This window comes from Neodiprion lecontei, chromosome 6 (genome assembly GCF_021901455.1).
Source record: "Neodiprion lecontei isolate iyNeoLeco1 chromosome 6, iyNeoLeco1.1, whole genome shotgun sequence".
Taxonomy (NCBI): Eukaryota; Metazoa; Arthropoda; class Insecta; order Hymenoptera; family Diprionidae; genus Neodiprion; species Neodiprion lecontei.
In genome coordinates this window covers 11,451,473-11,467,959 of record NC_060265.1, presented here as the reverse complement: position 1 = coordinate 11,467,959, position 16,487 = coordinate 11,451,473, and the positions used below count along the sequence as shown (strand labels likewise).

At 36.5% G+C, this 16,487-nt stretch overlaps 1 protein-coding gene across 4 annotated transcripts; it reads left to right on the top strand.

Annotated features, from left to right (window-relative positions):
• Positions 1–955: 955 nt before the first annotated feature.
• Positions 956–15,510, top strand: LOC107224528 (putative sodium-coupled neutral amino acid transporter 11). 4 transcript variants are annotated; one of them, XM_015664613.2, is made up of 7 exons: positions 956–1,277; positions 4,974–5,027; positions 7,614–7,701; positions 8,606–8,815; positions 9,010–9,262; positions 11,618–11,966; positions 13,862–15,510. In XM_015664613.2, exons 1-7 carry the CDS (start codon positions 1,206–1,208, stop codon positions 14,285–14,287), a joined length of 1,452 nt encoding a protein of 483 aa, XP_015520099.1. In that variant the 5' UTR covers positions 956–1,205; the 3' UTR covers positions 14,288–15,510. The 4 variants fall into 4 exon arrangements, with proteins under 4 accessions (XP_015520099.1, XP_015520100.1, XP_046598758.1 ...); XM_046742802.1 differs by lacking the exon at positions 956–1,277 and adding an exon at positions 4,322–4,848; XM_015664614.2 differs by lacking the exon at positions 4,974–5,027 and having other exon boundaries at positions 957–1,277.
• The last annotated feature ends 977 nt before the right edge of the window (positions 15,511–16,487 follow it).

Here is a 16,487-nt window from a genome sequence, read left to right as displayed (position 1 = left end):
CGTTTCACAATACCAAAATCTCCGGTTAAGCTTCGCTGACCAGAGTTTAAACGAAATACTGGATTTTAGGGGGTTACGTTATTAATGCTGTGCGTGTAAAGGTACGGTAAAGGCCGATGAAGGGCTAGGGGGGAATTGCAGTTTTCTGCTATGCTGACTCGATTTAACATTGAAATCCCATAAAACAGGTCGATGAATGCAGAACAATAGAATTACCCCCGGACCCACCCAACTGAAGAAGATATTAGCTCAGGGCTAAATGTCATTATCAGGACGGAAGAGGAGAGAAGATATATCTCCACATTATAAAAGTTGGTCACATTCTGGTCAGGAGTTTGTCGTTTCAATATGGTTCCAATAGCGCCGCTCGCAGCGCTGATATCGCCTTTTGCACTGCGTTTGATGGCTGTAACACGAAAAATGCATTTAAAAATTGTGCACGCGTCAGGCGCGCGTGGAGCACGTTCAAATTTCCGATGCAACATACGAAACCAGCGCTGCGAGCGGCGCTATCGGTACTACAAACTTCCGGCCAGAAGGTGTCCCACCTTTGCCATCGAAAAGAGTAGGGAGTTATGTCTCCTCCCCCTCTTCCTTCCTGATCATTATATAGGTACAACATTCAAGGAACGATTATATTCCCGCAATTTCCGATTGCCGTTACCCAAAAATGTTTTACGAATTTCATACCCGTAACAAGTCAAAACAGATATTGCTAATTGTTATTCTTGATTGATATTTCAGATCGGTTGTGAGGTTGAAAGTAATAATAATAAAAGGCTTTATTCCCTCCGCACATCCATTTGAATTTCAAACTTCCCAATCACGGTCGACGCGACGGCGGTAAATGGATATAAGATCTAGATCTCGTCGAGCAACGAACCTGGGGAGATCGATCGCTCCGATTAACGGACAGAGGGTCGCGGGTTCTCGAGCCTCGTCAGAGCCGCGAAGCTCAGAACGTCGTGTCGTACGCGAGGCGAGGTAGACGACATTGCGCACTAGCTGGCTTGTTCCAACAGAGACATATAGCGTGTTCCAGAGTTGCGCCGCACAATCAATAAACTCCTATTATTCGAGTCAAGCGCACACTTCCTTTTAGGCCCGCGCGGCGCCTAGACCCGTCAAAATTTGACCACATTGAAACTCACCGATTACAGTTCTGTGTTGTTACACATTTTCCAACACACAATTTTGGTATAACAATGGCGCTCGTTAGTCCGGATCGCGTTAACGAAAAGAGCTATATCTTAGACGCAAGAAAGAATTTCGAGGATGTAAGTAAACACGTTTGCTGTCAATCTTATCTTTATACGAGTGTTATATATTTATAAATATATATGACTACGTCTTCATCGTACGCTTAACTCTCGATCTAAAAATGGTTACACAATCTACAAAAGCAAAAAGTGTTACACACCATCAATACGGTCGTTGCTTCGGGAGTCTGAATACCAGATTTAGGGTGCGATGGAGATGTAGTCTGTGCAATATGAGCGATTTTACGAGTGGTAAAGTTTTTCCACGCTTCTAGAGGTGCGTCAAATACCTGTCGTCGACGCTCATTCACAGTTTTGAGCAACTTGTAAATACGGATTTCACGATGCATTGGCATGAAGTGTCTTAATTACTTTACACCAACATGTGTTTAATGCAGTTCTTTAAGGAAGCGTGTGTCACAGTGATACTTCAACGTGTAAAACCCCTGCCATAGGGCGTAATGGTGCTTAGATATGTTGAAAGACTCGTACTAAACTCAAAATATTATAGCTGCTGAACTTGCCAGTTGACAAAGTTTAAAATTCATTGCCGTTTAGACGCATTTCTTTCCGATGAAAACGATTTTGAAATTTTTTTATAACAATACTGTCTTTAGGTCATTATTTTAATGATGAAACAATTGCCATGCAGTGTGCTTCCACTTATATTTCAATGAAACATAATTCTGTGATTGAGAAATTTTGATCCACTATTGCGGCTCAGAGGAGAGCTCTTTATTAAATTCCGGAAATGCTTGAGCACAGAAATTGAAATAGCGGTGCGAGGTTTATTTCCGCAGACATCTCGAGACGCCTGAGTTCAATTTCAAAATGAATTTGTTTTTTTATTTATGCGGGTCGCATCTCAACCTTGCACTTACACACGACATTTTCGAACTTGGAAAGGAATCCGCGGTGCTTTTACACCCATATGATATAAAAGAAATTTGTGATTCAAATTATCTGATGCTCTCTTATCTTGACCTACTTCTATTCCGCTTACTCCGTGAAAATACTCTCAACTTTTCCCGTTTTCTAATTTCAATTTTATCGTCCATGAATTATGACCACAAGCAGTTTAGCACGTATTATGTAATGTAATATATATATAACATCAAGTGTTGGACCTACATTGGATTCTCTTTGATTGTGTTACCACTTCCGACCACAAGCTAATTTCACACTTAAATGTAGGTTTCAAGCATAGTGTAATCGCTACTTCGATTAAACTAGTACAGAGTATACCGTTAATTATTATCGTACTAAGTGGTTTACGAGTCTGCGAACCCTATGCAACCCAGCATCATGTTTCAATTCCACATGTGAGGCCATAGCGAACGCGAACTCATCATCATACGTAGACGAATAAATATTTTATGGTGTACGCTGATATGGCATGCTGATGATTTTTTATTATACTCGAGACACGCGAAGTCCGTTTCAGCAGAATTTTTTAAAACGCAGCGGTCATATCTATATAATGTATATAGTATAAACACTAATAAATTACACTGGTCAACAAAATTTTGTAACACGGACGGTGCTTACTAATTTTGAAATATGTATCTACCCTTATTATAAAACCATATTTCTTTTGATTCAATCAGGTCTATTTTTTTTTGTTTCAGCCAATACCAGTGAAATTATATGTTTATCGTTTGGACTTATTTATTTTTTTTGATTCAGAGTATTTCGTTATTTACTATAAATACCGGTTAATTAGTTAGAATTGATGACAAAACATCATGAATCAAAAAAGGTACGTCACAACGATAAACATTCAATTTTACTGATAGTAGCTGTAACACAAAAACTAGACCTGATTGTATCAAAATAAATATGGTTTTATAACGAGGGCAGACAGGTATTTAAAAATGCATGAGTAAACGGCTTTCTTGTTACAAAATTTTCATGACCAGTTTAATGTAATACTATATGTAACCTCATTTTTTATTCAAGAAACTACATTTTTGGAAAAACAAAAAAAATTATATTACAATAAACTATTCGTATCTAAAATATTCTAATATCATACATACATAATCAGTTAAAAATTTTCACGTTACACACAAAAAGTGAATATTTGTTGCTCAGTGTTACTGACACGTACATTTCCGTGACGCTTTACTTTCAGGAATATTTAAAGAATGATCATCTAAACATTAAATATTACCATACTATAAATTATCTCTCCATGCGCATTTATAGGTAAATTCGTCGAGGGGTTATTCACTTATGAGTATACTCGCTTCTTAGTATCTTACTTAACTTATTTTGCTTATCTATCTAAAGACTTGTCGGTCATCGCTGGTGAGTATCGTCGAGTATCGATAAGTATCGACGAGTATCGGCGAGTACCGACTATACTTTGGATAGCTAGGTAAAATAAGTTAAATAAGATAGTTAAGAAGCGAATATACTCGGGAGTGAATAGCCCCTCGAAATTCGTTTCATTGCAATGAAAATGAGACTGAAATGATGTGTAAAAAAACCGGCTATTCGCAGCTACATTTCACCAAATGTCACTTTAGCAAAGTTAATCAGTCTTGTCGACGATCAAACCAGTTGCTTTTAATAAAGTTGCACCGTGTTCCCAGTTCGAGTGAATAAATAATAAACAAGTTCAGTAATAGTTGATAGATGAAGTGTCGGAACTGTTTTTATTCGGCAGTAAATGCAGCGCATGCAGTGTATTCCACATATTAGTCAGTGGACAGTTCTCCAGATACGTGGATACAATATTGAATGTAATCTTACTTTCCGAAGTGAATCAATCGTCACATGAATGCGCTTTAAAATACAGTCGGGTTCTTTGGTAATATTTGTGGTTTTATAAAATCTCTCTAACTTCAAAGGAGTTACAGGAAGTCGCAGTTTCAGATGTGATGTTTAACTTTCGTTTGCAAAAGTAATTTCATCTGCTACATTGCCGTCACTATTACTAATTGATCGTACAGTTCTGTACATCGTGAAATTTGGTGCAATATGTAATCTGACCTCATTAATAGAAAAATGTTTGAAACTATCAACTATATAGAATTGGAAAAACGTACTACATATGATCGTTTCAGATATTGTATTTTATGTAAGACGTATCCATTGACAGAAAAAATTTGGCCTTATTAATCGCATTTTATGATGATTCAAGAGCGCATTTTCACTGTTGTAAGGGAGAATATCTTCGAAGTAGGTACTGGATTGACTTGAGAGTATTTCTTGATGGCACAGTTTGATAACATCAGTTGAATAGTCTTTGATGATATAATTCTGTTTATTTCACAATTTGCAGAATGTCATATCTCACAGTTGAAGAACGTCAAAGTCAAGGCAGTTGTCGTAATAAATTAATTTCACAGGGACCTAGGTTCAGAATAATATAACCAGTAGTTTTCACTTTAATGATAAAATGTAATAACAGGAGGCTATATTTCACATAGAAACTTTTATTTACAAATGTAGGCGTTGGAAAGGGTCAATCGAGTACCGTTTAATTTTTACAAAAATTTTGTTCCTTCAATTTTACTGATTGATTGGTAATTCATCCTAAGCGTCTAAAATGAAAAATACTTACATCACCTGGGTGTTGATGGTAAATTTTCGCACTGTATTGGAAACTATGTCGAATAATTGTCGTGTACGACTAATAATGCGCGTGATTTCGGGAAAATATTCTCATTATGCGCTGGATCATACATTGATCATTCGATTCGACAGGGTGGCAGTCTTGGATCGGATGATACTTACGACGACATGAAGCAGCTGGTCAGGGTAAGGCCAAACCTCAGGCTAAGGATTTACCTCTCGTTACGCCGCATATAAGTTTACATGATTTGCTCGCTTAACATTACTTTTATCAATGTGTATAATATATTTACGATGTATCGTGCACTATACTCGCTTAATTGCTATTTGAACAATATGAGTATAGGCAAAAATCGTGCTTGCGTTAAGCTTTCGCGTACTGTAATGACGATGAATACATTAGGTAGAGTACTTCTTGTCACTCAACGTCAGTGAGTCACACTTTTTTATTTTGATGAATGGATTTCTTGTGTAATAATAGTTTTTTACCCTCGAATGTACTCTCTAATTATTGAAAGGCTCGTATTAAGCTTTATCTGAGAACAGAAAATAATTCTCATATTCTACTCATTTTTCATTCGTATAACAAATGACACACGTCTCCAAACCGTTACCATTGTCCTAAGTTTCTCTGACACATCAGATGTGTACGTACTATAGCGGTCGTTATCATCGTTGTAAGTTTAGTCGAGTGCTGTCGATAAACAGAAACATAGAGCTCTTTTCATTTTTTTTTTGTACGAAATTCTTATGCGAACTTTTATATTTCCTGGTTTCACGGTCACGGCTATAGGTTTCCTCTAATTTCAACCCTTTACAATGATATTAGAGAATCGATATAATCGCCTAGTTATGTAATTGAGATAATAAAAAGTCAAGAAGAAGTGACTGCAAGTCGATAAGCATTTTACATGTATGAATGTGGCGATTAGAAATCCTCAACTTTTTTTTTTCCGTCTCAGGCATGGAAACATCCGGGATTTTGTATTCAAGTGATAGATAAGTAATTTTCCGTACTGCAGTCTAATCATGCTCATGTCCGTGTATAAATTTCCATAACTCATATTATTACTGCGGTCATTATAATGTTTATTGTACTTCTCTGATCAAGTCATCCTCGATATTCTCCATCTGCTCTGTGACTTCTGTACATAGATACACACATATAATTTACGTAGCTATAGACGAGACTAACGACTGTGACGGCACGTGAATAATCTTGGACATTATGCATACAATGTGTATTTATATGGGGTATTCCAAATCAAACCAACTGAAATTCTGATGTCCAATGGATTTTTTGGTTTATTTCGGCCAAAAATGATGTTCATAATTTTTCGAAATTTTCCGCCATTTAGTAAAAATATGGCGACCCGAAATATCCTCTATATGAAGATGGACATTTTTAAAATCGATGAAACTTTTTGGTTAAATCAGGGACTCGAAAACACATCTTTTCGTCGTAATTCGAAAATGGGATGAAAAATGTTGAATATTTTTCTATTTTTGTTTTTACAAAAAAAATGTTTTCTCTCGGAATTTATTTCAATGATGGTTTCTTGTAGGAAAAAACCGGTCAAGTGCCGGTAGGACTCGCGCTCCGAGGGTTTCGTAAAAACTTGATTATTTTCTTTTATGCGATATAACTAAAAATTAATTATTTTTGAACTTTTTCCTTTACTTGTGCTGCGAGACCATGCTTCTCTCCAAATTCCGTGATCCAGGTCAACGAAGTACCCTATAGGTTATGATGAGTGAGTTTGAGAGTATCAAAATGTGTGACATAAGTGACCATATCTTTTGATTACGTTGACCTAGAAACTTGAATTTCTTACACCTCCTAGGGACCGTAGACCTTGGTATTTGACATTAATTTCAACTTGATACCTCTACCCGTTCCTGAGAAAGTGGTTCTTGACAGACAGACGGACAACGAAGTGATCCTATAAGGGCTTCATTTTTACCTTTTAAGGTACGCAGCCCTAAAAATAAAATCAACGAAACTTCGTTTTGATAAAATTCGACTTTTTTTTATTAATCCAAGAGAAAAATGAAGGAAACGATTTTTTCCGAATTAAGCATAGTTTCCTTCGTTTTACTCTTTAAAAAAAAAAGGTAATCGAATTTTACCACAGCAAAGTTTTTTTTTTATTTTATATTTTACTACAAGAAACCATCATCAAAAATAAATTCCAATTGTGTGTTTTCGAGTCCCTGATTTTACAAAAAAGTTGCATCGATTTTAAAAATGTTTAAATGGATGTCAAGGATAATTTGGGTTATCGCACTTTTACAAAATAGCGGAAAAATTTTTAAAAATTAGAAGCATCTTTTTTGACCAAAACAAACCAAAAAATCCATTGGACATCAGAATCCCAGGGGGTCCGGCAGATGAACTGTTGGTTTGACGCGGAATGCCCTATATATACACATATATTATAGCCATATCTGTGTAGATGGATTTGGGTCAGTGATTTTGATTATACATGCTCTCAGTTCTACATACTCTCATTTCATGGCAGACAGATCAGCTGGAGACGAGATGAGTCTGCATCAATTTGCATCTGCATGAGTGTAATCGCTGGTGTTTGCCAATTAACAATTTGCCTCTATTGTAATAGGTTCTTATCCATTTTTTTTTTACACTCTTTATTTCTTATCGCGCTCGCCTTCTAGACAACGGTACATTTGAATAAAATATTTCCACTCTTCTCACGCTGATATTTTCTGATATACGTATATATCTTGCAATTATTCTTTGTTATTTTACAGACTGACGAAGAAGATGCAGAAAAATTCACCAGCCTTCCATTGGCTAGTTTCAATTTCATCAATTCGATTATCGGCAGCGGTGTTATCGGTACGCTATAACAATTGTTACAATTATTTCACTAATTTCTCGTACGCGATCCATGATGCATCAAACGGATTATCATTCAACAAAAAAACAACGTCACAAACGCTTATCGAGGTAAGATGTATGATTTGCACTGCCTGAAATGACCTAGTTACGAGTGCAACGGGTCTCACAAGTCTTGTACGAGTATGATATAAAATATGCAATACAGAAGTGTGAAGATGAGTGATTCAGAATTGGTTCATCTCAAATTAACATTTTTAAATGACATGTTTATGGTTAAACAATTTTCTTTGCAAAACTGCAACCATTTTACGAGATCGATTATCACACGTGAATACATTGTTATCTTTCACCATTATACGTTATGTATATCTGACGAAAACAGATTGTATGTAGACAATTGTGTTGAACTATGATATAACTTCCGTATCGTAACAGTCACGAATATTCGTAATCGCAATTTCTCTAATTACTTACCGAGATGATAACAGCTGTGCATGACATTGATCGAAAAAGAAAAATGTTCCTCACTTTAGGGACAGTGGAAATTTAAAACCTTAAAAGTATTTCGCTGTAACAAAAGTAAGCCTCCATCAAATACCGAGTACGATTTTGGAGCTAATACTCATTGCAGTAACAGCTTTAACGTGTCCAGTCTTGATGGATAATTAAGCAAAGAGCAAGCACTGTTCTAATTTCAGTATTATTTTCAATTTAGCGATACAAGGTATTCGAAATGGAAAAAGCGACACTTGTTCACGAATAAATGTTCCAAACTCGCGAGCATATTTTTAGATCTGCTTTGATGCTACGCAAAACGAGTTCTACGCGTATAGTGACCCCGAACGACCGTCAGCAAGTGAGGGTTTTGAATTAGCTAATTAATTGTAGAAATTAATTTTAGGTATACCCTACGCTTTACATCAGGCTGGATTCGGCATGGGACTCGGGCTGCTAGTTCTTGTAGCAGTTTTAACCGACTATTCCCTTATTCTTATGGTCCGGAGCGGTCATATCTGCGGGGAAATGAGTTACCAGGGATTAATGAGAGCCAGTTTCGGACGACCTGGGTTTTACATACTCACCGCCTTGCAGTTCATGTACCCGTTTATAGGTGAGTTAACGTACCAAGCAAACAAGTCCCGAGACGTACTTGAGCGCAATTTAATTTGAAATTTGAACTAGTTTTAATTGATTCCCGTGAAAATGTCTTTAATTCATTTCAGACGCCTGAGATTGGAATCATTTCTTTTACCTAGCTACTCAATATCTCGATATTTACACGAAACTGTCACATTCATTTTTCAGCAATGGTGTCCTACAACGTCGTAGTCGGAGATACGGTAACCAAAGTATTGATAAGGGTAACCGGCATCGATGAGACGAACATCTTCGCCAAAAGGCAGGTCGTCATTCTGCTGGCCACCCTGTGCATCACGATACCTCTGTGTCTTTACAGAAACATAGCAAGACTGGCGAAAATATCTTTCCTATCTCTTGTCTGCGTGGGGTTCATCCTGATTACGATTTTCGTTAGGATGGGTACCTTGGCTTCAGTAGTGTAAGTACTTATTCTTATATTCCATATTATAAAATGCTCCAGATCCATTCTCAACTACTGTATAGAGTAGATCCGCTTCAATTGAACTTCAGTTATCGGAATTAGAAAAGTTATGCTCAAAGAATTTTCAATTGCTCAAACATTTGTTTCACAAATGTTGCAACATGTGTGGCATGTGTCGTCCCATCTAGGCCAAATAATGTCTGACAGGATTAATCACCCGCATTGCAGTAATATTCCGATCGTTTACTTCCTAGAGTCAACCATGCGTCGAAGGATGTGAAAATTGTTTATTAAATACGGTTCACAAAGAAACTTGGGATGCTTACGATTCCTTTTGTCGCGATCCATGGCGAGAGCTGGCCCTTTACCCTACGCTAGCTAAGTCACCTGGAAAACGATCGAATTTCTTAAAACTCTTCCTTAAGAAGCTTCACCTTTACGTTTTTCAATATTGGGTTACGCTCGTGAGCTGACCGATGATTTGACGTTATATCTGAACTGCATGGTCAAACAAAGGAATGAAAAATACTTTGTTGTTTTCGTTCGCTGCAGTAAGTATACTTATCACCAGACTATAGGGGAATTGAGCGAATAACATGATCGCAATAATTTTAGTGGTACAGCAGTAGTCATTGTAATCAGACATATTATGCTCATCGCTGGGAAATTAATTACTGCTCGCACATGTAATCGGTGACAGGTTATGTGTTTTCAGTTTTTGTAATGTTAAAATGAATCTAGCTAAAATAATCGTTGGTTAATAATCTACTTCTTAAGTTTAAGCTCCTCTAATAAAAATAATTTTTTTTTTTTTCTGAAAACGCGCTGAAACACTGGTACAAAAACTGGTGTCCGAGCTTTCCTTGACGACGCATTTGAAACTCCACTACGCCAGAGAGGAAGTCGGGATTTCACTCCGGTTATAGATGAATATCGACGAGCTGTGCATCACGAATTACGACACGTAAAAAGTAGCCATTCATATTCATCCATATTATTCGCCAAAAGACGCTGAAGCTTCACAACAACATAATTGAAATGACTGTACCTAAGATTTCTGAAACTTTGATAAATTTTTGTTTTCGGTTGTTGCTAAGCATTTTGGATTTTTTCTTATCGTCAAAGAGATAATATTTCACTCGAAATATTTCGACATTTGACCTAACAAATCAACATCCACGCCCAATTTATTCGTAACAACACGAAACGTACAACATGAACGGTCAATACTATAAACGCAATATAAATTAGTTAGTCTTGAATATCTGCTTGGATCTCAAAACTTCAGAGAATAGGTGGAAATTTTTTCCCACGTGGATTTTTTGCTGAGAACTTGACATAATTTTACATATAATACTGAAAGCCATTCATCGAAGAGTTTGCACCTATACAAGTGCAACTGATACCGGTCAGTTGCACCATATTTTAATCTACCTCGAGCAAATTCATTATTATTTTGCCATAGCTCGGAGAGAAAATAAAATAAATAATTTCCGAGGCACGACGGCCCTCTATAAAATGAGAAAAATTAAGTTTTGTTTGGAAGTTTTTTAAAGAGCCCCGCCGTGCCCCGGTCTCCCCTATCTTTGTTATAAAATAAATGACAACAATTCAACAACAAATAAAAGTATCAGTTGGACAAACAGTTGTTGCATACAATAATAACGCCCTACCGTTAGTGCAACCGATATGTGCACATTTCTTACACTCAGATTAGAGCCATTCTTCGTTGCTTTGAGTATACGGCTGCAAGCAGATTAAACAAAATGTAACTTGGTCCGAAGACTCTCTGTCGATGGATTTACTCGGTTTTTTCGTTATCCTTTTCTTCTTGGTGGTTTTGTAAGTGGATAGGGAATTGTGTAAGAAATGAAGATGGAAAAATCAGTAGGATTTGAACTGTGTTACTATTAACACCTACGGCAATTTTGTATACACAAATAAAAATCCTGTGCTCCGAATCATAACCTAACCTGCATCACTTATAGTCAAAGCATCTTAGTTCGAGGTAGTTGATATCAATTATGAACAACACTCATGGTTTACACACCAGACGAAAACATATTGAAAGGGGAATATTTACTTTCGAATGCAAAAAATAGACAATTGAGCACAGGACAAAAAGGATTTGCATAACTTCTGCGAAACGTTGGTGAACAAAAGCGGGAAAGATAACTTCTGTAAATTAGTCCATACAGTTCAGATATAATCAGCAAGATGGCGGAGTCTTCACTGTAACAATTAACGCCCTGTTACAACTGACACCAGTCTCCCCTATATCTAACAATTATGCATATTGTACAGTCTATACATGCATTACGATATACACATTGTATTTATCAAACCCCTTAGGCCAAGTCACGAAGACGGCTGGAGATTCGCCAACCTTCCAGGAATCATTCCAGCGGTGGGCATAATGGCTTTTGCATTCATGTGCCATCATAACACTTTCCTCATTTACGGGTCAATAGAAAGAGTGACACAGCAAAAGTGGGACGTCGTCACTCACTGGTCCCTTCTTACATCGTTCATCGTCGCAGCTGCATTCGGTATTGCTGGTTACGCCACTTTCACCGCCGATGTCCAAGGCGATCTGATGGAGAACTACTGCTGGGACGACGATCTTATGAATCTCTCAAGGGTCATGTTCAGTGGGACGATACTGCTCACCTATCCTATCGAGTGTTTCGTTACTAGAGAGGTACGCACGGAGATGTAATGTATGATATGCGCATAGAACTCGCAGATAATAATGTGTTATCTAAATTAAAAGTATTTTGGTTCATTACCATTGGTTCAGGTAGTTGGACCGAGGTTGCTATACTATTACTACGATAAATATGCATTTATTTCAACTATAAAAACATTAGACCGTTGCGATTACTATCAAAATTCAATTTACCGAAGTAATTTTTGTGGTGAATTGAAAACCAGCAACAGTTTCTATACACTTGAGGATACTGTACTCGTATTCAAGCGTAAGCCGAGGAATAAAATATATTTTCCTCATGGTAGGCGGAAAACGGGATTTTACAATGTCTACGTCGGATGAAAAATGTTGTCTGCATCACGTGCGTAACAGTTTATACCCTTGATACGAAAATAACTATTTCCTTCCGGCATTCAATAACTTATACATGATAGAATGGCAGTTGCTAGAGAAGCCAATCCTAATTTGAAATTAAAACTAGTATGCACGGTCGGTAAAGTAGTGAAAAAGATAGCTGCCTGCAGATTCTAATTAATACGTATAACAAGCGCCATTCTACAATATCTGAACTGTTCATTGGTGAAAACAAATTCCATCCTATTGCTCTGTTTAAAGAATACTCCGAAACCTACAATCGTGGTAATTTACTTAAGTACTTGGCCAACAGTTAGAGGAAAAAAGTAGCTTCATATAATGCAAATTTCTACGGAATTTAATTTCTTATTGGAAAATGTTGGGGGTCTTCCCTGAATATGAATTTAAGTTGGTGCTGTGGCGGGGGGGGGGGGGGGGGGGGTTGAGCTTCGGTCGCCATCTTGGAAAAAACACATTTTACCAACTACCTCGTGAATTCTGCGTCATCGTCACGAAAATTTTGAAAAACTGGTGAATTCGAAAAATTATTCAAATTCAAAAACTGGTGAATTCGAAAAATTATTCAAATTCAAATTTTCAAAATTATACGTTTCAACAATGAAAAATGCCTCGTGATTAATATTAATATTGATGATGCATATCCGCATTTCAATATTAGACGGTCATTGACTGTCTTACGAGCTTCGCATCAAGAAGCGTAAGATTCCAAAATGTAAACACACTTACAGACATTCTTACAAGTTGTGTCTCGAAGAGGAAGAACACTTTCTATATTCATTTTTGGCAATAACCATTTTGCGAAAAGTTTGCCGCACTATGTATGAAAACCTATGGACTATACAGAAAAAAGTTTCAAATAAAAGTTTTAGAGAATTTTATTATCTGTGAAAACTATTTTAACTGTATACACGAGATATTTGATAAAACGTCTTTACCGAGATGGCGGCTAAAGCTTAACCCCTCCCCCCGCCACGCGTCCCACCAACTTGAATTTACATTCATGGGACACCCCTGAACATTTTCCAACAAGAAAATTAATTCTGTAGTAGATTGCAGAAAGCAAGTACCCGTCTTTTGAACTATGTATACAGTATCGCCTGATTTCTAAAATATTCGTAACGAAATACGGTAAAAATTGAACTGTATTATGGACCGATGACGTAATGGTTATACCTCCGAATTTCCTTTTTGATCTTGATGTTTTTCAACAAAACCACTGGACGTATAATAATGTGGTTTTATCAACAAAAGCAGGGGGTGGAGGGTTATAATAATGCTGAAGGATTATACTTTCCAAATATATCAGAAACTTGAATACGGGAATCTTTCCTGGCAGTATACAATTTTCGTTAACGGATGCATGAAGAAATTGTGAATCGAATTTGTATTAGAAACTCGTACGGTGTATATTATTTAGAAAATGATTTATACTCACGCGGTATCCACTCGTCCGTGCGTAAACTTTCAGCAGAGAAAGACACTGATTCGTTACGTGCATTTCGTTTGAACAGGTACTGATGACCGCGATAAAGGGTACGGACGAAACGGAGAATCACGATGCCTACATTTCCGGCTCCGACCGAAAGTACTTGATAATAACTTTGAGCATCGTAGCGGTGACGTACCTAATTTCAATGTCAACCGACTGCCTCGGGGTCGTCCTCGAACTTAATGGGATTCTGGCCGCAGTACCATTGGCCTACATTCTGCCCGCGCTCTGCTACCTCAGACTCGAAGAGGGCTCGCTGTTTTCGGCGAAGAAGCTTCCCGCTTTGGGACTGATGCTTTCTGGGGTATTCGCGGCTATTTCCGGACTCCTGCTGCTCATCTTCACTTCGGGTTCGACCGACTCCTGTTTCCACGGGACAACGCTTGCTTACTGTGGCAATTCGACGGACACCGTAAGCACTACGGATCCGGCAACTGGTGTCTTATAATAATCTTACATGTAGGCGGATATCGTTCTGATGTCCACAATGCGTGCAACGCAAGTTACTTTTACAATGTTTATTCATTTTTCCTCATTTTCTGCTCGGCCTAACCGAACCGCTTTAAATATAATAAGTAATATTTTACAAATTTTTGAGACTTTTGATATATATCTTTGTACACAATATTTTTTTATTTTATTTTTTTACACATAATTATTACCGTATGGTGATCATTTTGAGTTTAGATTTTACGGTGCATTTCACGTCGTATAAATTATGGGTAATAGTTTTATGCTTGCAAATCTAGTATCATTTTTGATTCGATGAAATATGTTTATTCTACATATTTGTACCTATATATGCATGTATTGAAAATCGTGAAGCTCTTGTATGTGACATCGACGCATCGAAAGCAGACCATTGATGACCATAAGAAAGTATTTACCAAGCACAAAGATAGAAAGGAAAAATATTACCTAACGTTAAAAATCGTATACAAATATTTGAAAAAAAAGGAAAAAAAAAAACAATTATCGACAAACGAGCAACAGTGTTCACAGTTGATGATAATAATATTATTACTATTGTTATGTGTGTATAAATATATATTAAACGAATTTTGTCACCTTCGACAATCGCTGCTATACCAAAACGCGTGTTGCCAAAGTAATGTATTGTATACATTATATACCTGTATGTATAATTATGTTATTTCAAACTGTAGTGCGGAAAAGAATTTTCTTTGTTGCCATGAGGATGAAAATTGACAATTTGGTTTTTGCATGAGAAATATTGAAATAAATAATACACGATACAAACAAACTGGAAAAGCGAATTGAAGTAGGTCGTATTGTTTCGTTTTTCAATTGAATCAAAACTGAAGCAAATAAACCAGATTGAAAACTACGATAATACGACGTTACGCGTGCTAAGGTATACATGATCTACGTACTAGAAGATCTGTAACATTCAATTGCATATAACATTCACAATTGTCGTTGTTACCAAAGAAGAAAATCTATGTTTTAATTACGTTAGGTTTCTTTACTTTATACGTATCCAAAAATTTTGAATCTTTCATCGTGCAAAGACCCAATTACTGATGCATAGTGTTGTTCCCGTGTTGTGAAAAACCACTTGAAAGTCAAAGAACAAAAAAAAAACACAACAAAGAATGAGGTCAAGTAAATCAAAACATGATATTTTGAACATGCAGGCTGTGTTTCATTGATACTGGACATGTACATATGGAAAAAATTACACGGGAAACTTAATGTAATTTAAACTCTTCGTCTACGCTGCGATATGTGGAGAGTTTAGAAACTGACGGAATAGAGGAGTCAGATTTGAATCTCTAACAATAAGAAATAATATAAAAAAAGAAAAGAATGCATAAGTAAATGAAAAGATTTAGCGCGAGGTTGGATAAATAAACACGAAACCGAGTCTCAACTTTCAAGGAAGACTATATATAATATTTAGAATTAAATAAAACCAGTATATGCAAATCCGTCGACGTTTACGAAAAAAGAAAAGAGGAAAATTGTTATCAAAATAAGGAAAGCAAAAAAAAAAAAAGAAAATAATAAGTAGACAAAACTAGACCAATACGTATAAATTTACTTTTTCTCGCGCCAAACCTTTTTACATAAATAGATATTTGCGACATTCTACAACTTCGTCTGTGATTTTTATTTTTCGACTATTATTTATTCTCGTGAGATATTCGATATATAATTGTAATATAGTCTATTTGAAATGTATTATAAATGAGGTTGAAATCGTATGTATATATGATTATACAAATGACAAATATATGAATTTAACAATTATATTTAAAAATTTCTGACGATCTCTTCTGTTATTCTGCAATGTCTATCTTAAAGTGTTCTGAAATCTTCTTACTTTTCTATACTTTTGATCAGGGTCGAATGTTCGGTGATTGATGCACAAACGTATATAGCACGGTACGTTATGTATATAGATAATTTACGGTCGACGTGAAATTTTTCAACCCTGCGAGACAAGAAACATTGGTGAGACTTTTCAAAATAGTACCAGGAAAATTGAATGCAACCTTGATCCATGAGCCATTCATCCTTTTGGCCCTATTTCCATATTTTGCGACTGAACACTGATTTAACGGGGTTGCAAGTTGATACACGATTCGATGTAATGTATTTTACGGATATACCGTAGTCTCATG

What these genes read in the sequence shown, in the direction of transcription:
- LOC107224528 (XM_015664613.2), top strand. Translation starts at nt 1,206, where the DNA reads ATGGCGCTCGTTAGTCCGGATCGCGTTAACGAAAAGAGCTATATCTTA. An exon ending in ACATGAAGCAGCTGGTCAGG is followed by an intron (nt 5,028 to 7,613) that starts GTAAGGCCAAAC and finishes GTTATTTTACAG; the next exon opens with ACTGACGAAGAAGATGCAGA. An exon ending in AGTGTTTCGTTACTAGAGAG is followed by an intron (nt 11,967 to 13,861) that starts GTACGCACGGAG and finishes TCGTTTGAACAG; the next exon opens with GTACTGATGACCGCGATAAA.